Below are 26,166 nucleotides of genomic sequence, written 5' to 3'. Positions count from 1 at the left end.
GCGGTCAGTCGCCCCCATGAACACGAGCAAGAAGAGAAAAGATAGACAGCAATGAGGATTGTGTTCAACTATTTTACTTAAGTCATAATCATTCCTAATCTAAATTTGCAGGAATGTATTACACAGGCTAATCATTCACATATATTGTACTGCAGTTTCAATTTAGGGGAAAGTAAAAGCCATTCAGAAGGCGAAGTATGCTAAATGAACAACTCCCAGATTACTGTCCTGCAGTTAGATAAAGCACAGCAGGGGGGTGGTTGGGGTTTGGGTTGCCTTTTTTTTTCCTGGGTTTTTTTTGGATTTTGGTTTTTGGTTTTTGACTCCAGGGTCGGTGCTGTCTACTCTGGTTTGGGTGCATTTCGGGCTCTTCCTTCACATACAATGAAAGGCTGAGGAGTCCAAGGCAAAATGAAGACCCTCCAGGCTACAGGTTGGCATAAGGGAGTAGCGGTGGTCTGGGAGACATGGTGGTTCCATGGACTCATACACCTGATGGAGAAGACACATACTTGGGTCTGTGACCTGCTCCAGCCGACCTCACGGCCTGCTGCCCACCACTCCCTCTCCAACTCCTCTCCAGCCCAGACTGGGCATGCCACCCCTGCACATAACGTTCTCTTTCGGACCTCTGCATTTGCACATGCTGTCTCCTCAGCCCGGAACCCTCCTCAGCCCCATCTTCATCAGCGGGTTTCCTATTCGTCCCTCAGGTCTCAGCTTAGATGTCCTGTCCCCTGTGAACATTCCCTGCGAAGTGCCATGTCTGGTTAACAGCTCTCCCTGCACATCATCAGGGCAGTCTAGACTCCTCAGGACATTCATCATGCTGTAATGTAATTGTCTGCTGACCCATCTGTCTCACTGAACTACCTGCTCCTTGAGGGAACCGACTCTTTCTTGTTTTTAAGTGTGTCCCTCAACCTAGCCATTGCCCAATACATGTTCATTGGATGAATGAACAACCCCGAGCATTCACACACTCATTTGCCCTTCTCCCAACACTTTCAGAGCCTTTGCCACATACCTGCTTCCAGACCACACCGTGAGCTAGCCAGGTGTCCTCCTTGTCTAACCAAGTGGCCTCAATGAGCCTCCAGCAGACCAGTGGCCCAGTGATGGGAAACCAGGACCTAGGGTCCACATCACTACAAACGATGGGAAACCAGGACCTAGGGTCCACATCACTACATCACTACAAGTGATGGGAAACCAGGACCTAGGGTCCACATCACTACAAGTGATGGGAAACCAGGACCTAGGGTCCACATCACTACATCACTACAAGTGATGGGAAGCCAGGACCTAGGGTCCACATCACTACATCACTACAAGTGATGGGAAGCCAGGACCTAGGGTCCACATCACTACAAGTGATGGGAAGCCAGGACCTAGGGTCCACATCACTACATCACTACAAGTGATGGGAAACCAGGACCTAGGGTCCACATCACTACATCACTACAAGTGATGGGAAGCCAGGACCTAGGGTCCACATCACTACAAGTGATGGGAAGCCAGGACCTAGGGTCCACATCACTACATCACTACAAGTGATGGGAAGCCAGGACCTAGGGTCCACATCACTACATCACTACAAGTGATGGGAAGCCAGGACCTAGGGTCCACATCACTACAAGTGATGGGAAACCAGGACCTAGGGTCCACATCACTACATCACTACAAGTGATGGGAAGCCAGGACCTAGGGTCCACATCACTACATCACTACAAGTGATGGGAAACCAGGACCTAGGGTCCACATCACTACATCACTACAAGTGATGGGAAACCAGGACCTAGGGTCCACATCACTACATCACTACAAGTGATGGGAAGCCAGGACCTAGGGTCCACATCACTACATCACTACAAGTGATGGGAAGCCAGGACCTAGGGTCCACATCACTACAAGTGATGGGAAGCCAGGACCTAGGGTCCACATCACTACAAGTGATGGGAAGCCAGGACCTAGGGTCCACATCACTACAAGTGATGGAAAACCAGGACCTAGGGTCCACATCACTACAAGTGATGGGAAGCCAGGACCTAGGGTCCACATCACTACAAGTGATGGAAAACCAGGACCTAGGGTCCACATCACTACATCACTACAAGTGATGGGAAGCCAGGACCTAGGGTCCACATCACTACATCACTACAAGTGATGGGAAGCCAGGACCTAGGGTCCACATCACTACATCACTACAAGTGATGGGAAACCAGGACCTAGGGTCCACATCACTACATCACTACAAGTGATGGGAAGCCAGGACCTAGGGTCCACATCACTACAAGTGATGGGAAGCCAGGACCTAGGGTCCACATCACTACATCACTACAAGTGATGGGAAGCCAGGACCTAGGGTCCACATCACTACATCACTACAAGTGATGGGAAGCCAGGACCTAGGGTCCACATCACTACAAGTGATGGGAAACCAGGACCTAGGGTCCACATCACTACATCACTACAAGTGATGGGAAGCCAGGACCTAGGGTCCACATCACTACATCACTACAAGTGATGGGAAACCAGGACCTAGGGTCCACATCACTACATCACTACAAGTGATGGGAAACCAGGACCTAGGGTCCACATCACTACATCACTACAAGTGATGGGAAGCCAGGACCTAGGGTCCACATCACTACATCACTACAAGTGATGGGAAGCCAGGACCTAGGGTCCACATCACTACAAGTGATGGGAAGCCAGGACCTAGGGTCCACATCACTACAAGTGATGGGAAGCCAGGACCTAGGGTCCACATCACTACAAGTGATGGAAAACCAGGACCTAGGGTCCACATCACTACAAGTGATGGGAAGCCAGGACCTAGGGTCCACATCACTACAAGTGATGGAAAACCAGGACCTAGGGTCCACATCACTACATCACTACAAGTGATGGGAAGCCAGGACCTAGGGTCCACATCACTACATCACTACAAGTGATGGGAAGCCAGGACCTAGGGTCCACATCACTACAAGTGATGGGAAGCCAGGACCTAGGGTCCACATCACTACAAGTGATGGGAGGTACAACCTTGGCATAGCTACTTCAGTATGGGCAAGCGGTAGCACCGAAATCCTCACGGCCCAGATAAGGTGGTGAGGCTTGATTGGCCATCATAAAAACTGGACTTGAAGCCAAAGACCCGAGTTCAGGCTCAAGTCTGCTGCATAGATTGTGTGACTCTGAACAGTTGTCTAATCAATCTCTCTGAGCCTTAGTTTCAGGTTCATACATGAAGGCTACCTGTCTCAGGGTGTTGTTATAAAGACTGAATGACAAGCAAAGCATGAGGGGAGTTATACACTCTGAGGAGCCCATGCCCATTTGAGTAGAGAAGCCACAAGACACACCCTGCCACCCGCTGCCTCATGTTCATGCTCAACCCCGGGGGGCGGGGGGAGGGCGCATACTAAGCAAGATGACTTTGCACTTGACCGTGAACGTGAACGTCCAGCCCCTCTTGGATTACCTAGTTACCGAGTTATTCCATAATGATTTAGACCGGGAACATGGCAACACCAGGCAATGTGATTCTTATCGATTTTGTCTCTGTGTCCCTCATGAGCAAGGACACGTGGAGAGTGGCCTCTATAATTCAAGATCCTCAGGTGCCTTTTCGGGGCCAAACGTCTTGCTGTGTTTTCCCAAACGTGTACTGTAATCTGAGCTCATCCTTCACGTCCCCGTCTTGGAAATGCAGCCACGTCAGGGGAGGGATCCTGCGGCTGAGTAATGCTCTCCAATAGAGAGTTTGTTTTTAAAGAGAGGAAGTAAAGAATAATGTTCCTGTTCCAAGCTGCTGAGGGAATTAGGAAGGCAGACGGCCATTACTCAGGTTGGAATCCTGCCAGGGCTTATGATATCATATTTATTTGCCAAGAAAAACACCTCCTTCATATCTCCCAGGCAGTGAAGGGAAGCCAAAGCCCAACCCCAAACGCGTTTTGTGCGGAAGGTTTAAGACGCACAGACGGGGCTTAATGATAACAGCGGCCATTTACATTTATGGAGTACCTTTTAAAGCTCGATGGACCCCCAGAGTTTGACAAGCATCATGGACAGATGAACAGACAGGCGTGAAGTGCTGCCTAGATCCCTTCGTTCCCACATTTCTTACAGGCAGCCTCCCCGGAGCCCTCTTCGCCATTTGGCATGAAGGTGGAAAATCCAGCACTTTCCAATCCAGGCCTCTGCTTCCAAACACTATTGAGAAAACAGAGGATAAAAGTACCTCCTGTTGATAACATTCCACAAACTGTCTTGGCAAAGGTTAATTCCTTTGCAATGCTTTCCAGAGAGATACACAAATGAACCCAGAGTTTTCTGAGAGCTGATGTTATTGAGTTCAAAGGCCATTATTGGGGTTCCGGCCCATTGCTTGTGAGACATGCGTGGTGGTGGCGTCCCACCTGCAACTTTAATGATGTCAGGGTGGGGAAGGTGCTCCCAGGTCTTCATGAACCTGTCCACGCCACCCCCGTCCAGGTTCAGCCCAGTGAGACAGAAGGAGAGGAGCTGGGAGGGCTGGTACTCATTATTCTGGGCAACCCTGGTATGAGGGGACAGTTGAGCCCATGTAGAAAACTTGGGAAAATGACCTTTGCTCTACTCAGCTTGCCTAGACAGCAAGGCCGAGCCAAGCTTACAGGACTGGCACCAACCCACAGAAATATGTGCAAAATGGATTTTCGGACTGAGGGCCATGGAAGGGAAAGGAGGAAGGGGATCATGCAAGAATCCAGGAGCACGAGGAACAGCTGTCAGAGAGGGTGAGCTTTGACACATGCCAGGGCAGGCAGTGCTAGGGAATGTGAATAGGGGCTGGCCAGACCATGTAGGGGTAGAATCCACATCTGGACGGCAAAGAGCTAGGAACCCCAACACCCCACTTCCAGGCCATCAGCTACGACCACCTTCTCTCTCTAGGAGCTGGACCGGGGTCCCAGAGCCCATGTGGGTTATTTCTTTCCCTCCTTGAACACCCAGCCCACGCCCACAGTCACGCACCGGGTGCCCTGATCGCCACAGACTGGTATTTCTCAAATTTCGCTTGTGAGGATGGCTTTGTGGCGGATACATGGTCTCATTTTCCTGGAGGTCCTGAGGGGCAGCCACGAGACTGCACACGCTGAATGTCGGCTACATTAAGCTAACACATTCGCATCGTTGAAAAACCCCATTTACACATAATAAACATGGGGATAGACACCACGGAGGAAATAACACGGTATTGATTAAAACAGTGGCCTGTAATGCCTTCTCAGAGACTACAGTCACCAGCAGCCTCCTCGGAGGCCCCGCTCACTGGCTGAGCGTCCCTACCTGGCAGCTGCGGGCTGTCATTTTCCAAACTGAGAAGACAGGCCTCTCCACGGGCCACAGAGAAGTAAGCAAGGGCCTCCTTTTATGGAGCCCTCGCTGTGTGCCAGGCCCCGTGCTAAGGGCCTGATCTCGTTTTAGCCCCCAGCGGGGACGGCCGAGACGTGGCGGGCTCTTTGAGGTGACTGGTGTCAATATTTGCATTTTACAAAGAAGGGAGAGGGCACACAGAGGAGTTCAATGTCTTGCCTAGGATTGTGCAACGGACAAGGGGTGGAGCTGGGATTCGAAGCTCCGTCAGTCAAACTCCATACCGCGTGCTATATTCATGACGCTGGACTCCTTTGTGCATTCGTTCCGCAACTATATGTGTAAATATATAGATGGAGAGTGAGAGAGACACTCCCAGTAGGCCGGGCAGGAGGGGCTCGGGCTCCGGACAAGACCGTTATGCCTGAGGGGTGGAGGGTGGCCAGTAAGCAGCTCAGCGTTGGCCGTGACCCCAGCTAACCTGTGCAAGGAAGAAGGCCGGCAATGTTGCGACTCTGCAGGTTTCAGAGTCTCAGAAATGCAAAACCTCATTTTGGAAAGATAACGCGTTGCCCTAGAGCTGCTAGCAAGCCTAGAGCAGGAACTTATTTTCCCTAGGAGGCGCGCAACCCCCTCGGTTCTGAAGGACTCCACCCCAGCTGAGGACAGGAGGAGGGTCTGTGACCACAGACCGGTGTGTCCAACGGAGGAGGCTCCACTCGCACACGGGAGGGGTAGGGCCAGGGGAGCAGGTAGACCTGTCAGAGTAATTTTCCGTGATGACAAGGAGCTGGTGTCCGACAGGGCAGAGGGATGGAAGAGGCGGACCCCCAAGACCAGAGAGCAGTATCCCGGTCAGGAAGGAGCAGCCCTTCTCTGCTCTGTCATTTACTGGTTGTGTGACGTTGGACAAGCTACTTAAGCCGTCTGAGCCTCATACCAAAACTAAGGATAATCCTACTTCTGTGTCAATGTTGTGAGGACTCAATAGGAAAATGAGTGACTGCGGGGAGCACTGGCCTGTTGTGTGGCCAGCACACAATAGAATCTCCATCTGGGTGCAGAAGGGGAATACGTGGTGACCCCTTTTCTGTCCCCACGGGACTATAGGCCTGCAGGAGTCTGGAGACCTCTGCGTTAGGCTCTCACCCCTCGGGGAGACCTGGAGCGGAGGGGGCCCGCCGCGTCTTGGCCGTCCCCGCTGAGCCTAGAATAGGAAGGTAAATGGGCAGATTTTGCATCTGCTGAAATCCTTGCTTTGCCGGCTCGCTTTCTTCCGCTGTAGCGGAGGATTTCTACTAAAGCCTCGGACCGTGTCTGGATTATTGCTTCCGGCAGCATCAAGGGAGTGCGTTCTGATACCAACTCTCACAAAACACTGAAGGCAGAAGCACAAACCGGGGCTTAGCAAGGCTGGGAAAAGCGGTCACAGGTGCTGCTGGAGAAACCCAGGCCCCGTAGCAAACAGCCCATCCTAGGAGAAGGCAGTCGTGGGGGAGGGAGCCCCGGGTCTAATCTGAGCAGGGAGGCCGACTGAGAGTTCACACCCTCGTCGGAGAGACGAGACGCTTGAAGGCCAGAAAGGGTCAATCATTTGCTCACAATCGTCCAGGAAGTCCACAGGAACCACACAGGCAGACTAGGGACAAATAAAGGGGAGGAGCCTGGCTCTGGGATCAGGCAGACTTGGGCTCCAAGCCCTCTGCCACTTAGCTGTATGACTTTGGCGTGGGTGCTTGACTCCCAGGAGTCTGTTTCCCCATCTGTGCAATGAGACTGAATACCTACCCCAGATAACCACGAAGCCACGAGGCCAGGTCTGGTCTATTACAGGGACTCAGTAAGAGTCCCCTTTCCGGCACCATCCCCCTTCTTCCTCGGGTGAATCTCTCCCTTCCTTATCAGAACATCAGACGCTGTCCAAGTACAAGTGTCTTCCTCTGGTTCTGAGACCTAATCCTGGCTCAAGTAGAGACTCCTGGATCAGGCCATGGCCAGGGCAGACAGAGGGTCCCTCAAACCTGAAGAGTCTGGGGCTGGTTCTTCCTTGCTGGACTCAGAGAGGAAGACAGAGCAGAGCAGTCCCAGGTCACACGTGGCCCTGCTTGGCCAGGGTGCACAAACACCATGCCAGACGCCTTGCCACAGGAGTCTCACCAGGAGGCCAGTGCATGAATGCCCGGAACCACATGGGGTTTGATCTGGGCAAGCTGGAGACTCTCCATCGCAGGAGGAGAGGCAATTCCATCTCTACCCTCCGCATTCACAGCCCTCCACAATATGCCTCAACTTCTCTTTCTAGACTTCCTTGCACAGATCCTGCCTGGCTGCCACAATCCTTGCTCCCCCTTGCCCATTCCCACCCTGAACCTTCAACCCTCCTTGAATTCCTCCCTTCTCGAATGTTCTCCCCCCTCTCCTGACTGGTCCCCAACATCTTATGTGGACCAGTTCTAGTTGCACCTCCTCCATGAAGCCCTCCCCGGCCAGACCAGCACAGTGACTCTTGGATGCCCTTTGGGTGTGCATCCTGTGTCCCAGCTGTGGGGGGCCCCTGGAGAGCTGAAATGAGCCCTGTACATCTGTATACTTTATACTTTCAGTTTTCATCCAATGTCTGGCCCCGTCCACGTGCACTATTTTTAAAGACTTCAAGATCCAAGCAAACAGGCAGACAGATGAGTTGGACAGATAACCTTAACACAAAGGTAAAGAGCGGTGGGGAACCATGGGAGCAGAGAGGGGCTCTGGGAACCAGGTTACCAGCAGTGGGAACCTGCAAGTGTCATTGAGATCCAGGCACAAATCTAGATACTGAGAAAGACACAAAGGCTCTCCCGCTCAGGGAGTCGTCCCCATGGGGCCAATGTTGCGTGGGTGTCTGTGTGCATCCTCTTGTTCCCTCTATCCCTGTCCCTCATGCTTCGTCTCTCCAGTTCTCCCCTCCTGCCGGCTTCCAGCTTCCTCCGGTGCCCTGTACGGTTCATGAGAGAAGTTACTAGTTAAAGGAGAGAGTGGGTCCTGGAGACCCTGAGTGCTCTGCTGAGCAAAGGCCCAGTAGAAATCTAATAAGTAGATCAGAGGGATAAAAGCTCAGACGACAAGCAGGATGATTTAAGGAAATGAGGATCTCAGTCCCAGGTACCTGAGGAGGTCGTAGTTGACAGAGCAGCCTGAGCTCCCCTGGCCCCGTGTGGAATTTAAGAAATTGGGTTTTATACTCACCTGTGTTGGGGAGCTAACTACCCTCCCAAGTGAGAAATTCCAAGGGCTCTTGGTGGAAATCACTAGAAGCCATACTGCCATCACCTATTTCGTCTCTACCTGTTCATCTTCCAGAGCCACGGAGGGCTGGCAGAGAGGCTGCCTCTCAGTGCCCTTGGCGAGCCCTGGCATAGACCTTCTCTGGCTACTACTTCATAAAGGTGGCATGTGTTGGGGAACAGAGCCCGGGCCTCGGGTTCGATCCAGACACGGTAGCCGTTTGGCCTCAAACAGTCATGCCACTTTGCTACTCTCCCCGAAGGCAAGGATGGAATCTAAAACACAGGAGAGATGGCCAGTTTCTAGGATGCTGGTCTCCAGGTAGGACTCCCCCTCCAAGGTCTTGGACTCACAGAGATCCAAAGATGCCCGGATCTTCTCCTTCCAGAGACCCGTGTTCCCTGGATCCTGCCCTCTGCCATCGACCCAACTGAGTGCAGAAGTCCAGAGACTGAATTTCTCTCGGGTGACATTTTGATGAATTTAGACCCAAACTCACTCGGCTTATTGATCCTAGAGAAAATGTTCATCCTTTAAAGACCACCCAACTGCATACTTAATCCATGTGCCACACACCGGGTCGATACGAAACGCTGCCAAGACAAACATAATGCTGAGTCCTTTATTGAAAGAGGACTCGGTGACATTCCAGTCCCCTCTTCCTTCCACTCCAGCAGAGCCTCCCCGCCTTGGGGGCAAGTGTCCCCCGGATGTTGAGGGGCGGTGGGTGAGAAAGCCGTGGGTTCTCAGCCTGCTCCACTGCCAATGATGTGCTATGGGATGGTGAGCCAGCCCGTTAGCCCCTCTGTGCCTCAGTTTTCCCATCTGAGAAATAGACTGGCAGCTTCCTCACCACTTCTATGTGCAATGAACGGCATAACTGTGTGGAACGGTGCCCAGCATGGAGTAGGTGCTCAGCAAACACTTTGTTTTGCAATCTCAGCACAGAGAACCTAATCCGTGGTTCTGAAGTCTTCTCCTCCTCAGCTGATTAAAAAGGGCCCTCTCAATATGCCTCCAGAAACAAAGCACAGAAAGGGAAGAGAGGAAGCAGATGAACACGCCCCCATGAGCATGTGCACCCACGCTCAGAGCAGCCCCGCGCGGGGCCGGGCTGCGGCGCCCGACGCTTACTGCCAGCTCCAGCGAGGCTCCAGTGACAGCATTTTGCAGATGGAGATGCTGAGGCCCGGTGACTTGTCCAAGTGATGTGACACTTTCTCCCACTAAGTGATGTGTAAGGGAAAGGAACTAAATAGATGCTGTCTAAAACAGAAGCTCGGGAAAGCAAAAATTGTCTGTCTTGTTCACACAGTATCCATAGCAACCGGAACCGACTCATCGTGTGCTCTCAACAAATACGGCGTGAGTGACTGAGCGAGTGAATGATGAAGAGAAAAAAATCAAAGATGTAAACCTGAATGACTTGACGCTTAACCGTATAAGGCTGACCCGCATCCGAGGCTGACTTACGGCACATTTCTAGAAAACAGAAAAAAGGGCTATGAGAGCAGAAGCTATGCAGAGTCTGGTTCTCAAACCCCCAGATAAACTCTCGGACCTGAGCCCTTACCTGGGCTCCCAAGGTTTGGAAGGGAAGTGCCAGATCAGTTGGCGATCTGTCAGACGGAAGGCTAGATTGCCCCAGTCTGCTTGGCCACTCATCCAATATAAGCATTTATTGAGTGCCTGCTGTATGCCAGGCTCTGGGCTAGGTAGGAGAGATGCATGGATCATTTGAGCAGGTCCCCGCCTCACAGTCACAAGGGTGAGGCAAGGATCCATAGAGAGTCTCAGAGCAAGCAATGTACGAGGCATGGGGGTCCAGAGGAGCACATGCCCGCCTGCAGGGATGGGTGGGAGAAGGAGTGGAGAAGGAGTTTCCTGAGGGGGTCTTGAACTAGGAGTGGGATGAGGTGTTGGAGGACAGTGTAAGAATCCCCATCACAAAGACCAGGTCGCAGGCTCAGAACTGGGATCACCTAGTCACGTGACCAGCCCTGTGGTAGGGCAGAGGGCCAGTCAGGAAACAAGACTGGGGAGAAAGGCAGGCAGTCATCCCTGCTGCTCAGGGCGCCCCCAGGACAGGAAAGGCAAGGACGGAGCTCTGCAGCTCTGGGGAAATAACTTCACTCCTCTGAGTGTTCGTTTCCTCCTCCGTACAAGAGTGAATGGGGCGATTTCTAAGTTCCCTTCCGGTTCTAACATTCTATGACATTTCTGACTCATGCACGAGATCAAATAGGTACACAAGACCAGAGGCATAAGAAAATACACAAAGAAACGTGGGTGAATCTAGTGCAAACAGTGTGAGAACTGAATAGGCTGGCTACGTGGGCGGTGCTTAAAATACGGGTGCACTCGGCCTTCCAGTCACACATCCTGGCTTCCAGAGCCACAGTTCGTGCCCAACCCGCAAGGAAAGGGAGCCTTCCCAGCTGAGCCCCAGGGCAGTCTGGCCTGCGTGAACTAAGTGCCCCCAGTTTCGGGGGTGGGGATACAGAAAGAAGTGCGGGAGAGCCGCCTCGCCTGGGTGTGATGCCAGGGGCTGAAACTGGAGTTAGACCTCATCCCACAGAGCTCCCAACACTCAGGGAAAAAAATAAATAATGCATTGGTAAAAAGTAGGAGGAGTCCTTCCATGGCCCTCAGTTCCCTACAGGCAGCTTCATTTCTGAGCTATGGTCAGCAAGGAAGGGGGCTTCTCAGACCCAACAAATCCTAAAGCTGGAGGAATCTTAGCGATCTCTTTGGTGAGACACTGTTAGTTTGGGTGGGGAAGAAGCATCAGCCCGTTTGAGAACACGCCAAAGCCATGGTTCTCTCCTAGAAGAATGCCTACACACTCAGTTTTGTATGCATATTCAGAAGAGCATGAGAAGACCTGATGGAGGCCCCCAGAGGTCCCCCCCCAGACACCAGGTTAAGTCCCCTGCCCTAGTTCAAGCCCTCTGTTTTGCAAATGAGGAAATTGAGTCCCAGAAAGAGCAGGTGACTCCCCCAAGATCACCCAGGGAATTAGAGCAGAGGCAGGTTCCCAGGAAAATCAGGCTGGCGTCTGCCCCAAGCCAGGAGGCACGCAGCAGGGCCCAGGGTCACTGGTGTCTGACGTGGAGCTTGGTCCCCGCAGATGCCTTGGCTCCACTCTGGCAGGGAGCGCAGAGAAGAGGGGCAAGCAGGCCCTGGCGGCCGGTCCGCAGAGCTTTGGGCTTCTGCGGCTGCCCACGCCATGGCAGCCCGCCTTCCCTGCGGAGGAGGGACTCGGGTGATGGTGCGCTGACTCAGCAGCCTCTGAGCCCTCATTCCTTTCACTGTGCAGAATGCTCCTCGGGGAACGCTGGGGGGGACGGTTCCTCACAAGACGGACACGTGGAGCTGCCCACCTCCTCACCCCCATAGTGTGAACAGGAGATCTGGATTTGCGAGACATAAAATCGTGCACCTGGGGGCAGGGAGCGGGGACCAGGATTTCAGAGAACTCAGACCGGATTCAGAGATGATGCTGCCATAGGCAAAGGATTCAACCTTCCTGAGCCCCGTTGTCATCAATGGCAAAACCAGGATCATCGCAGTGCCTCTTCACAGGGCGGGTGTAAGAATTAAATGAGATCATTTATAGGAAGTGTTTAGCGCTGTGCCTGGCGATACGTGTTAGCTGTTTTGTGCCACTGGCCAGGGGAGCCCCAGGGTGGAACATCTTATCTTCAGGATCTCACCCCCCCCCCCCCCCCCCCGCTATTTACTGATACCCTGGTAACAATGGATAGGAAGAAATCTGTCTTCCCAGTCTTCCAAGTGTTTGCTTAACATGCAATGGCAGGCCTCCACAGAAGCACCTGGAAGGACTTGCTGCCGTCAGCAGATGCTGGCCAGGCAGAGATTGTGAGTGTCTCCCCCACCCGAAGATGTTAAAGGCACGTCAGTCGTGACCTTTCTGGAATGATGGAGGGGCAGCCCTGCTAGGAGGGGAGAGACTGAACTACATGAGCTTTCAGGGCCGTCCACCAGGCACGCTCTCTGGCTGGACCTCAGCAGCTTCAGGTCAGTCAGTGGTCAGCAAACACAGGACGAGACACGTAGGGATGATGACCCACTTGAAGTGAAGCAGACACCACAGGTGGAGGCCCTCAATCCCATGTGTGAAAGACCTCGAAGCCAGAACCAGGGTAAACGGGCCTCTCCTCAAATGTTAAAGCTCAGCCAGGGGTGTGCTGGTCAACCAGCCCTCGGGAGGGAGGGAGAGCATGCGGGGGAAGAGCCTTGATGGCAGCTTTGTCATTTTCCTTGCTGTAAATCCTCCCACTATGACTGGCGTGAGGCTGCCAATGTGGCATCACTGAATGCAGAGAGGGGAAGAGAGGCACACAGTCAGCGCTTCCAAACGGGTCCTAGAGCCCCATTCTGTGGCTGCAGCCTCTGCCCCAGAACGGGACAAAGGCCTGCAGTCCCTGGGGCTCCAGTCTGGCCTGAGTCTTTGCGAAGAGACCCTAGCACCTTGCACTGAAGACAGCTTCTTCCTTCTACTGAAATGAAACCCACCTCCTTATAATCCCCACCACCCAGTCCAGACCCATTCCCCTAAAGCCCCGTGGTCAGTCTTTTCTCTTTCCCACCTGTATATACAACCTGGTTCTTCACCTGTGCATCTTGTGGCCAGACTTACAGACCCCTGCTGGCCTGACACCCTCCTCTGGGGGCTGCTGGGTTTGTCCTGTGACCCTTACAGAATGGCTGGGCGCCTGGGTGGCTCCGTCGGTTAAGTGTCCAACTCTTGGTTTCCCTTGCGTCATGATCTCAGGGTCGTAGATCAAGCCCCGCGTTGGAATCTGAGCTGGGTGTGGAGCCTGCTTAAGAGTCTCCCTCTCCCTTTGCCCCTCCCCCTCCCTCTCTGAAGAAAAAGAATGGCTTACGGAGCTGGGCACTTCCTTCCATGTGGGTCTGAGAGGTGCCAGGTAGAGCCTTTCATCACTGCTCCCACTGAATGAGAGGACCTTTATCTGAGTCTTTCACTGGATTTGTTCTAATTCCTTGGCTGGTTTATAAGATTCCAATGGTGAACCTTAACCTTAACCTTCTTTCTACTCCAATACCCAGTTTTTGCCCTGTGTTCACTCTGCGGTCGTTCAGTAACTGCTGGCCAGGTTGACAATGACCATTTTCAGGCCCCTCAGCTCCTCCGTTCTACAAAACACCAGCCTTAAACCTACACTACCGTGCAAGCGAGGGCTGGTAAGCCCCTCTAAACCACCAGGAGCCCGCCCCTTCCTGAGAGCTGGGCGCTGCTGTCCACTGAACGGGGGTGGACATTGTCTCTACAACAGTAGAGGAGCCTTTACTCAAACCAGACCCAGAGCCCTCCAGCTACACCGCAGGCTTAGAGTATTTTATTCTCGGTCTGGCTTTCAGCACACCCGTGCTCTTTATGATAATATATTATGTTGTTATTTTTGTGACTCTTGTTCGTAGGGCACTTACGATATGTCCAGCCTTTGTCCCGTAGGTGTGGACAGGTCATAGGAACACACCTGTCCTCACCTTCCCCTCCAGCTTTCTGCACACATTATCCCCACTTCTCACCGCAGCTCAGCAGTCTCTGTTTCACAGACTGAGGAAATGAAGGTAGACGTCTCAGATCCAAAGGCCACACTACTAGGGCCCCTGGGTGGCTTGGTCGATTAAATGTCCGACTCCTGGCTTCAGCTCAGGTCATGATCTCAGAGTCGGGCTCCGTGCTCAGCAGAGTGTGCTTGAGATTCTCTCTCTCTCCTTCCCCTTCTGTCCCTCCCACTGCACGCACTCTCTCTCTCTCAAATAAAATAAATAAATAATCTTTTTCTAAAAAGAGAAAAGAAAAGAAAAGGCCACACTACTGTGTGAGATGTCGCAAGACCTGTGGGCCCAAGGCTCCAAGCTTCCTGGGCTGGCTTCTCTCAGCCTCAGGAGCCAGAGGAGGGACTGGATAGGGAGCCAGGGGAAGGACTGGATAGGACTGGCTGTCCTATCCAAACCCCATAAGCCAGGACATCTGTGAACATCCCACTCCCCAGTCCCCACAGTTTAAAGATGGTGCTTGTGTTGGACCAGGTTACCTCACAGTGTCTTCCAACCAGAGAACCTTCTCCAGACCAACAAGAGATGTAAATCCTTCCGTAGCTTAGGCCTGGGCCACCAGCCTCCTTCACATGGCTATGACATCCTCTGTGGTCAGGATAAAGCCAGAGTCAAGGTCCCTCATGGTTTCTTGCGGGTAAACAGGTCACAGACACACGTGGCCTGCCACTGCCTCCATGCACTAAAACCCGTGAGTTCCCAGGCTCCAGGGCAGACCAGGAGCTGTCAGTGTGGACACAGGTCTGTGGTGGCACCGCCCATCCCTGCTCCGAGAAGTCTGAAACGGCCCACAGATGATCCAACTAGCAGGTTGGTGGGGGCAGGTAGGCAAAGGAGGGGGTGGTGAATGGTGGTGAATATACCACTTTCTCTTCAGAGGAGATTTGTCTGAGGCGTCAGCTGGAGTCTGGAATTCCTTCCCACTCTCTCACTATAATACGGGAGCCTGGGCATTCTCCCTCGTACTATCCTAGCCATCGCCGTCCTCTGCTCTGGTGGGGCTGCTGGCTGGATGGCCCGAATGGGGTCCCGTCTCTGGGACTCAGCTATCGATGTGCAGGGTGTCTGCAGTGCCTGGCAGGCCTGATAGCAATCAGCCTCCCACTGGGATGGCCTTGCGGCGAGTAAACTTTCATGTTCTTATTAAGTGATGGCTGGCGGTTCAGAATCACTCCCCTGGATCTGTTTGGGGTTGATTCCTAATCAAAGCTCTCTGGCTCTCCTTTGCCCCCTCATGCTGAAAGATGAGCATTAAAGAGAAGAAAGTTGCTGTGATTTCTGCTACTGGGCCGCCAGCTTGGATCTGGGGCTCTGGGGAAGATGGAAAGGCTAGGTTTTACCCCAAGCCTTGTGTTCAAATCCCAACTCAGCCATGACCAGCTGGGTGACTTCGGGCAAGTCTCTGAACCTCTCTGATCCTCGGTGCCTGCCCCCTTCCAGGAACGTCTCATGTCCTGTGAGGGTTCAAGGAGAACTTGTATCTGGCATGGAAGGACTTCAAAGCCCTGTGGGTGTGTTAGCTGCTGATACCGTGTCACAAGCACATCCTCTGACCCATGTTGCAGTCCCTCCAGGGCAAGGGGATTCTGTGGAGCTTTCTGGAATTCACGGACCTTCTATAAGGCATCTTGGGCAAGAACAAGGGGGTAGAACCAGCCTGTGGCATTCACCCTAACCCTCTCCCAGAGGCATCCCCCAGCAACGGCTCACTACACCAGCCCTGCCCTCCTGCCCCCGCATACCAACTAGGAGAGACTGCATTCGCACACCCTCATTTTTAAAAGCAAAAGAGATGTGGCGCAAGTTCCTCTGTGGAGCTACATGGATAGCTAGATAAATAATTACTAAATAAATAAATAAATAAATAAAAATAAACAAAGAAAGCCTCCAATGAGTGTGAATTGCTGCCGTGCTGAGAGGTAACTGGCAGATTCAATTTAATTATAAGATACAGAGTTGTAATGGGGTGTGTGAGGCTCAAGGAGGATTTCAGTAATGGGAGGACAGCAGGGGCTCCCTCGCCTTCTCCGCCAGCTCTTCGAACCCCAGCGCCTGCTTTCCTTCCTTGCCGTGTGGGCTGGGGCAGCAGCGGGAGGATCTGCACTGCCCTGGAGGCCAAGGTCCGGCCCACCCCCTGGCCTCGGCTCCTCTCTGGCCTCCGCTCCCAGGACCACCCCAGTTAGCAGGCAGGGGCTGGGCCTTGTTCAGGACGCCCCTGAGGAGGGACAGAGCAGGGAGGGGCTCCATGCTCCCAGCCCTGCTTTCTCCTGCCCCCGTGAAGGTGTGCAGTTTCTGGAGGACACGGCCCCTGCTGTAAGGCAAGGCATAGCTACCGGACTGTGAAGAGGCAGCTCAGATTTATTTGTCTGGGAGCAAAAGCATGCCATCCCCTGGCCTCCCTCCTGTTCAGCTTTCTACCCAGAAAGTAGAGAGGACATCACCAGCCCACTGAGGCTTAACCGACCCCCTTCCAGCTCCAGGACCTTATAGTCGGCGAGCATGTGCTCTCTCGCTCTGTCATATCATCCCAGCCCCCCTCATCCTCTGTTCTGGGGGGGCTGCCAGGTTGGATGGCCCTACACTCTATACACTCCCCCAACTCCCAGGACATTGTTTCCCTCTTCTGCCCCCTTGCCTTGTGCCAGGTGAGAGCAGAAGTCTGCCCCCAGTCCCCCCAACCATGCTCTTTTCAGCAGGACGTGGGCCCGAGGGCAGAGGCTGGCCATTCCTAGCTGACTCCACTGATAAATGCCTTAAGGCCAGCTTGTGGCCCTTATGGGACTCTCTTGGTTAATCTTCCGCATTTATGATTTTATTGAGGTCATAAATGGGTGACAAAGAGGTTTGCAAACTCATAAGTAAACAGTAGCCGCTCTCCATGCTTCCCTGCCCTGCCCCTACCTCCCTGTCTCCCCAGGAGGCAACCTATCCTTCCCCACAAGGACTTCTCAGCACCCCCAGCCACCTGGCAACAATGCCCATGACTCCATTGGCCAGCACCCTCTGAACGCACGTGGTCCCCTTATTCCCACCGGGGTCTCTTCCCACCTAGGCTGTGTGCTCAGCATCTAAACTACATCCCAGCAAAACAGCACAGCCTGGGCTCTGGGATCAAATGAGCCTAGATTTTGGTGCTGACTTCTGCACTTCCCAGCTGTGTGACTTCAGCTAAATGACTCAACTTCGCTGAGCCTCACCTGTACAATGGGGCTAATAATCCGTATCGTCAGGAATCCATGTGAAGATTAAATCCATGTATCAAATTTATATTCAGAGCATTTTATTGGGCCTCTACCTTCCCAAAGATCTGGGCCTCAAGAGAAGTACAGGGGATGGGGTAGGGGTGCGTGGGTGTAAGGGGAGACTTTGAAGGCTTCTTCATGGCCCTCAGTCTTAGTCCTTTGGGGACTCTGTTGGTCCTAAAGGAATAAAGGGAAAAGAGATGTCCTCTTTCTGCCTGCACTCCTAGCTGTGATTGACTGGCTGTACCAGGCTGAGCCTCCCTAGGGAGAGGGCATACAGCTGTCAAGCATCTGGTCCCATTCAAACATTACTCACCAATTCCAACTTTCTCTTAGGAAAAGTCTAAAAGCCTTGCAGGCATATGGCCTTCAGCAGTCCCTGTTCCTCACAGGATAAGTAGAGTGATGACAGGCCAGGGGGAGGAATGGCCTTCGTGATCCTGTTTCTCTGTCATAGTCCCTCACAGAGCAATTAACCCCCTGGGATCAGACATCTTAAACCAGAGATGGCTGAGGTAATCTTGCACATGTGATAAAACTGTTTCCATAAAATTCTTCAACCAACATTATTAAACTCTCCCCGATCCCCTGCGCCTCTCACAAAGATATTATCCCAGTCATCCAAAGAACCTCACTCCTAATCAGGTTTGCCGGCTTCAACACTTACTAGCTGTATGACCCTGAGTGAGTTATTGAATCTTTCGGATTATCAGTTTCCCATTTTATCAGATAGGAAAAATAATACTTCAGAGAATTTTTATGATTAAAGAAGATAATGCATGCAAAGTGCCTAACCCAGAGACTAATCAATCATAAGCAATCAGTAAATGGCAATTTTAATTGTGATGGCGAATTCAGTGAGCTCGGCCCCAGATGATACCAGCCAGTGGAAAGGGACAAGGCCAGGCTGCATCCAGCCCCCAGGGGCTGGGGTAGCCTATGTCCCAATTCCAGAGTGCACAGGAGTGGGGGACAGTCTGCCAACCTTGGGACCTGCATTGATGTCCCAGTGGCCCAGAGGAAGGCCACATTCTGAGTCAATTGGTGGCCATGTTGGAATTCCAAGCGATGAGAGTTGGGAGAAAGACCCCAGGCAGTGTCTGAGGATAGAAGATGAGCCCAACCTTCCATGAAAAGAAGGATGACAAGAGCCAGACAAGGTCTCAGAGAGCCACCCCGGTGGGCTGAGACTCAGCTGGTGAGGAGCGTATCTCCCAGAGAACTGAGAACAGAGCATGGCAAGGGGCACCAGACAGGCTGTTAGGCAGACAGATGGACCCAAGCTTCGCCACTCAATAGTTCAGGGACCCTGGGTGAACTCCATAGCCCTCTAAAATGTCTATTTCTTTATAAATAAAGGGAAGAATAATAACACCTGTCCTTACAAGGTCCATGTGAAGGGGAAACAAGATGAGAAAAGTAAAATGCCCTTCGCTACTCAGTAAATGGCTGATGTGTCTTGACCACAATGTATAGAGTCGGGCCAGTGGAGCAGGAATTTGGGGAAGCCAGAGGAGTGATGACCACATGGGCACCAGACTTCCTGCAGGTCTGTGGGATCCGCGGCCAGGGGCAACATAGACGAACATGGGCCCCACAGCTGGTAGTGAGGAGTTGTTGATCAACTGCCTGCCTTGGCCACCCTGTGGATAGCATCATGCCAGCCAGTAAATGGAAGGCAGGGGTGGGCGCCTGGAGGGCTTCCCCAGTGTTAGTCCCTGCTATTGGTGCGTGAAGCTACACGCTCCTTACCATCAGGTGTTTGAAGGAGATGTGCTCCCTGCAGGAGGTAGCGAGGATGGCCTGGTGGTCACAAAGACTCTTTGAAATCATCACAATGATTGTTAACCCTTCCTAAAAGAGGGCAAGCCCACTTGAGTTTTTCATGCAATTCATGATTTTAAAAACTTAAGACAATAGCTGTTTCAGGTTTCTCTTACAAGAATTTAATTGGGATGTAATAGCATAGTTAATTAAATACAAATCAATAATTTAAAACAACTAACTGATACTTAATATGAATGGGGGGAACTTAGTTCTAATATAATTAACTCAAATGGGTAATGAAATAGCCATTATGTCTTTACAACAATGTAAAGTTTATAGTTTTTTAATAAACTTAGAATTAGCAAGCAATGAGAGTCAAAAATTATGAAACAGGTATTATTGGGCTATTAAACATTTATTACTTGTCCTGGAGGGCCGGAGCCAGGCACTAGTTAGGATTAATAAACCTTTGCTATTCCTCTCTTCAGGCCTCTTTCCTAGAGAGGTTGATCAGAAAACTGTGATCTCTGCATGATTTCTGGGCATGATTATTGCCTGGGATGTGAGCTATAATGCTGCAAACAGGATGAAACAGAATTGAAGCAGAAAGCAGGATTAGCAGAATCAAGGTGAGAACTTTCCAGACGTAACACTCTGGCACACGGTGATCAGCCCGGCATCCTGGCAGAGGGCCTTTTGATGGCCCATCACCCATGAGTCAGGCCGTCGGTGTGGATACCCAACAAAGGCACCCCCAGACAAATCTCCAGCCTTCAAGGTCCTGGGGAAAGGTTCACCCCAAGACCCGCAGCTCCTTTTCCTCCTCGGGGCTCCTGCAACAGCTATGGCCATGCATGTGGAAATAACTCGCATGCTGTTCGTGACCCTTTGCTTTCCTGAACTATTGTGTTTGATTTTTGTTCACCTCTTTGCAAGTATATGCCTTGCAGAATCAACTGGACTGTGATCTCATTGTGAAGGGAAGCTGACCTTCCGTGTTTGTGTCTTACACGTGGTAGCGTCTCGATGGGAGTCTGTGGATCGGAGATCCTACCTGTCCCACTTTGTTAATACATGCCTGATGTTCCCTGTGGCAGAGTCTGCTCATCCTATCCCACTGCTTTTTATCTCATTCGTTACATAACAAATTGGTCTACAGACCAAGACATCTGCACTCTGAGGTCAGTAAAGCCGATTACGAATGTATTTCTTCAGATCTAAACTCCTGCTCGTGTAATCATCCAGGACCCCTTCACTTGGGAACCCCATCACCTCAAACACCAGAAGTCCAGCAATGCACCTTATCACCCCATGCCTGAACCGACTGCCTTGGTCAGTTGTTTCTGCCCCCCCCCCCCCGTTCTGCCTGATTAAATCTACCCTGGGCATCTGCCCCTTCCTCTGCTTGAGTCACTCTGACACTCAGCCCATTGTCTCTTCCCCAGAATGTCTTTCAGTTTCATCACTATTTCTCCATCCCCAGCACCTTAGCCTTGCTGCTACACCCACCTGGTTGGCCTTCCTGACTTGCTTCCTCTTCCAGCCCCTCAGCTTGTGGCTACCACGCGAGCCTCCAGAGAATGCCGCCGGGAAGTTCTTTATATCACCTTGGATGCGTCTTCCCTTTCACACCTGTAAAGAAGGGGCAGGACGAATCTGATGGTCACTAGCCCCCAATCTGATATTGCGTTTCTGGTTCTTGCTCTCGTCCTTATCAGCTACTTGATCCTAGGCGCCCTTTCCCAAGTGCCTCTGATTTTCATATTAACCACGAGCAGAGGGTCTTACTCTCCATATCCACATTTTATAAATGAGAATATGAAAGCACGCAGAGAAGCCCTGCGTGTGGTTCACTCTGCCGTGCTGGAGCCGGGCTCCAGCCAGGACCGATGGTTTCGAAACACACATGGCCTCCCTGTGACTCCAGCCAGGTCCAGCTGATGCCTTCTCCATATGGTCTAAGGAACCATCTGGTGAGCTATTTGTAGCCCCTCTCCTGCTCTCCTGTGTCAAGGTGGCAGGGAGATAGAGGCTCTGAATATCCCCCTGAGAAAGCTCAGGGTCCTTGCACTTGCTCTCGGATCTCAGGCTGTCTTCTGAGAGCAGGGACAGGGAGCAGATGTCAGTCCGTCATCACTCACCAGGAGGATGGCAGCCGTCGAACAACTGTGCTCTCTTGTCTGGGCTTACCCCCACGCATCCGTCGTCTGCACCAGTGCTGGAACGATCTTTATGAAATGCGAATCTGGCTTGTGGCTTCCTTCTGAGGTCTGTGAGAGAAGAATTCTGTTCCAGGCCTCTCTCTTGGCTTGTAGACGGCCGACTTTGTGTTCATATGGCATCCTCCCTCTGTGTGTGTGTGTGTGTCTGCCTCCAAATTTCCCCTTTTTATGAGGACACCGGTCACATTGGCTTCAGGCCCCCCTAATGGCCATTTTAACTTGATTCTCTCTGTCAAGTCCTTCTCTTCAGACAAAGTCACATCCTGTGGTACTTCCACATGTGAATCGGTGGGGGAGCCCCGGGGAGAGACATAGTCCAACCGAAACACGGGCCCAGCCAGGACCGCTGGCCTGTGTCCTCTATTGTCTTGAACCGCAGCATCGGCAGCCCTGGGATCCCAGACCCTACCCTGAGAGCTAAGCTAGAAATCAGACCTGGATGCTAGTCTGCGTGCTATTATCAGCTAGTGCTTTGGCCTTGAACTGTCCTTTTACTTCTCTGAGCCTCGGTGTCTGAAACCAACACGGAGGAAATAGACCATTCTTCCTCGTCTACTTCACGGAGCTACTGTGAGCCACTAATAAGGTAGTGAGTATGACAGCATCGTGAAAAACCAAGAGTCCCGCAAATGTGAAGTAACAGCACTGCATCATTGTTATTACTACTAAGAATAAAGAAATCCTAAGGCTAGAAAAAGTCCCATCTTCACCCTGTGAAACTGAAGGAAAATGGTTCCATTTATAAAGTCGTCCCTTTTTATTCCTCCCAGAGGGAAATCTCACGTTTCCTAGACTTCTCTTCCAATGAATTACGACTTTCATTCACTCGGCAACCACCCTCCCCTAACTTACTCCGTTGTGCGACATCTCAGCCCACCTGATTTGATTCTGACCTGGGCGAGGGGAGGAGGGTGCGGGTCATTACCCAGGAGTCTGTGCTTGGCCCTTTCATTGAATCAGAAGACTGTCCCTGAGCCCCTGCCAGGTGCCAGGCACTGTGCTCGGGACCAGGGCCTCAGAGCTGAAAACGGCACAATCCCAACCCTTCTGTTGCTCACAGTCTAGAAGCCAGGAGCCCCTGGGGTGCCTGCCCTTCCCTCAAGAAACAGGCCCTTTCCCCATAAACGCTTCCTTGCACAGTAGTATTTCTTAAGCTTTTGCTCTCCTTAGACAGCGCCTTCCCCATCCTATCTGCAGGTGACCCTGGACTTCTTTGCTGTGAACTCTCCTTTTAAGCCAGGATGACTGGATTCACGTTCATCGTTTTCCAAAGACACAGTCAGTGCATCCGGTGGTTCTGCTACTGATAAGTGCTCAGCCAAAGGCTGCAGCCCCAAGGTCTCCGTGGAGAAGACCCTGGTATCTTGCTGTTAAAATGGGCATCTGTGTTCTGACTCCACCTTCGGTCCCAGTGCTGTGTGACAAGGACAGTGGCGGTCTGGCACCTGGTCTAGCTCACAAAGTGAAAGATTCCTGTTCTTTGTGTCGCATTCTATCATCTCTCCCCTAAGAGCCTGGTTAGCCTGGTGGGGTAGAGTTGCCCCAAGATATGGTGGTGACTTCCTGCTTCCCCCTGGCCCTCTCTCTGCTCAGTGCCTTTGACAACACACCGCCTCCCCACTTGGGCTTCTACAGTCTCCTCCCCTCCCCCACTTCAGCCCCTCTGGCCTGCTTCCTCATGCAAACCCAGTGACCTCTAATTTAGCTCTGCAAATCTCTCTGAAGAACATCCCAAATTTTCATATGTGGATAGATATCTCATTCTCACTTCACTAATTCTCCAACCTGCTCATTCTTGCAAAGATCCCAGTGGCTTCTCCCCACTTCTCGGTAAGGACTCAGTCGGAGAGCGCTCTCACTCAGTACATTTCTGCAGTGTGCTTATTAGCGCCTCGTAATATAGCTGCCTAAATAATTAAGACTAACCCACACGTGTCAAATTAAATGAGCCAAATACATTGAGAAATTGCTCATCCTCCATTTCTTTTATTAATCAGGTTTCTAAAAAATTCTTTTCCTGCTCATTTGCAAAAATCAAACATGGTCAGTGAGAATCCTACTTATAATGACTGTACATATGGCCTCTTTTCTCGGGCAGCCACCCTGGGGGTGACTCATTATGTGACATAGGATGGGTTGAGTTGGGGTGGTGAAAAACAGCCAACACAGATGATCTGGATTCAATAGGTGGACCCGCTCTCTAAATCTCTAGGAGATTTATACCCCCTCTGTTTCCCTGAGGGCTTAGCGGGGCGGTGCAGCAAAACCAATGGGAATGTTTGGCCTAAATCCGTCCAGCATCTTCTGCCCCCACCCCCCTACCATGCTTTCCTGGGCTCAGTGCAGGAACCCCAGCATCCTTTTCTCACTAGGAGTCCCTGCTAATGGACTTTAGATGGGTATAAGAAGTCAATGGAAAATATAATAAGAACTGTCAGCAATTGCATCGTTCTGGCCATGAACAATGCTCGTGCCATTATAATGGGCTGGTTAACTCTGTCCGTCATCAGCACATGGAGGCTTCTCTACAGTCTCAGAGTCTCAGGCAAGAGCCCATTGTTCGCGAGAGCTCAGTGCGCCTCCTCACAGCTTGTACTTCCACCGGCCCCCTCCTGGCAGGCTGCATTCCTGCCTCTTGAAGGTGGTTGTTAGAAAGAATCCACAAATATAGTAAGTAAACATCAAAGAGGCTTTGATCCACAGGGCCCTCGACAGAGCAGGAGCCCTTGAAGAAAGGGCCAAGGCCTTGGATGAGGGAACTTAACATCGTCAATTTGGGCGCCGGAGATGTAAAGCTGTTTGAAGTGAGGTTGGCTTGGCCGCGCCTTCAGACAAGCGTGCGTGGAGGGGACGGAAGAGAAGTGAGCGCCTTTGGAAAAGGCATGCTCAGATCTGCTTCTCTGCTCTTTACTGATAGTTAATAAACCCCTTTAAAGAATCAGGAGATCAAAGCTAGCAACCTCCCAGGGCCATGGCATTCTGCCACCACCCCGCCATGCTTTGTTTTTCTCTCGGGCAAGAGCCCCTAAGCTTGACTTATCTGTCTCTCGTGGGCCCTTTCATCCTGCAATCCATGGAGGGCAGACCTGGGTGACAAGAGGTGGATGGAGAGGTAGGGACGGGAAATGAACCCATCCTGTCTAAGCTCCAAGAGCCTCGCTGTTAATCAGCAGGGCTCAGAGAAACACCCAGTGTCATGGGAGGAATTGCTGTGATGCACCACTCCATGGGACCCTCCTTCCCTGTGGAACCCATGGAGGGAAACCCTGAGTGCCCAGAAAGCGTGGCAAGCCCTGGGAGGGGGGTGCAGTCACATGCCCTGTTCCAGAAATCCTACCCCTTGTCCATTAACCATGGCAGCTGTCACGTTTGTATGAGTCTTAAGCAAAGAGGTGGGGAGGGGAGTCTAAATAATACCTGAAAGTCATTTAGCGTCTTTGAACTTGGGATTCCTCATCTACATAATGTGAAGAGCAATAACCTGGCTGCCGACCTCAGGGGGTGCTGTGGGGGTCAGAAGAGGAATTTGGTATAGAATGGCTTCCAAACCCATAAGGTGCTTAAGACAAATCAGGATTAGAGGATACATACCGGTGAGGCCATCTTGCCCTCTTGTGAGGCAGATGTAACTCCAGTCTGACACCCACGCACAACGGGCTCCCATTTATCAAATACCGTGAAAAAAAAAAAGTCTCTTGCATTTGCTACCTAGAACTGTTGTTCTGCCTTGTTTTTCCAGTTGTGTCAAAGTCTTGTGGGACCAGGATCTACACCTGTGTCTCTTAGCCATCCCAACCCCTGGGCTCCACACTTGAGTCCACACCTCATAAGCGCTTGAGGACAACACTGCCTTGTGCCTGAACATGAGAATGTCCAGGAATCCCCAGACCCAGAAACTCACTCTCTCCCAGAAGGTCAACTCCTCTACCTCTACCCTTGAATCTTCCCCAAATTCACCCAACCACTTCTTCATTCCTCTGAAACACTTCCCTCTGTGTCTGGTTGCATTGCTCCATCCTGGACATCATGAGCCAGACTCTGCCTCTCCTTTGGCAGACCTGACCACAGTCCCAGCATGAGGTGGATATAGTCCCCAAGCCTGGGATCTATAGAGCCTCATTAACCTATAGAGTAGTGGTTTATGAGCATGGACTCTGGAGCCATACTGGCTAGATTCAAACTCCTGGCTTGCCACTAGCTAGCTCTTCCATCTAAGTCTACCTACTTAATACATCTGTAAATGAGGATGATATAAAATGGGATAATACTGGTATGCACCTCCTAAGGTTATTGTGGAAATCAGATGAGAAATTATTGACTTAATAGGATGCCCGGATCATAGCAAGTGCTATGTAAATTTTACATTAGTAGCCTTGTTTATGAAAGCAGTGGCTTCACACCCCCAGTGAAAGGACCCTCACTGATACCTGATCCATTCCCAACTCACTCACCTGTGTTTTCTTCCAGAGCTGGGCCTCCAGAAGAGAGGATGCTGTCTGGTGCTGGGCTACATGGCCAAGGACAAGTTTCGGAGAATGAATGAAGGTCAGTGAGAACTTGCCCACCCTCTTGGGGGTGATGTGGAGGGTGGAAGCTATGCCCTGCAACTCTGGTACCAGGAACAAGAACCTGGGACAGTGGACAGAGCCGTTCAACTTCTATGAAGCTCTTTACATAGAAACGTGGGGAAGAGT

The 26,166-nt window shown here is 51.7% G+C and overlaps 1 protein-coding gene across 1 annotated transcript in view; it reads left to right on the top strand.

Moving 5' to 3' along the window:
- KIRREL3 (kirre like nephrin family adhesion molecule 3) overlaps positions 1 to 26,166 on the top strand; it is a 534,044-nt gene that overhangs the window by 384,175 nt on the left and 123,703 nt on the right. The window contains exon 2 of the mRNA XM_026505424.4: positions 25,940 to 26,017. Within this exon, the coding sequence (XP_026361209.3) occupies positions 25,940 to 26,017 (78 nt within the window). The remainder of the gene's footprint in view (positions 1 to 25,939; positions 26,018 to 26,166) is intronic.

The sequence above is a fragment of the Ursus arctos genome, unplaced genomic scaffold (assembly GCF_023065955.2).
Source record: "Ursus arctos isolate Adak ecotype North America unplaced genomic scaffold, UrsArc2.0 scaffold_22, whole genome shotgun sequence".
Taxonomy (NCBI): domain Eukaryota; kingdom Metazoa; phylum Chordata; class Mammalia; order Carnivora; family Ursidae; genus Ursus; species Ursus arctos.
The sequence above is the reverse complement of the archived record's forward strand: the minus strand, read 5'-3'. Positions and strand labels throughout refer to the sequence as shown.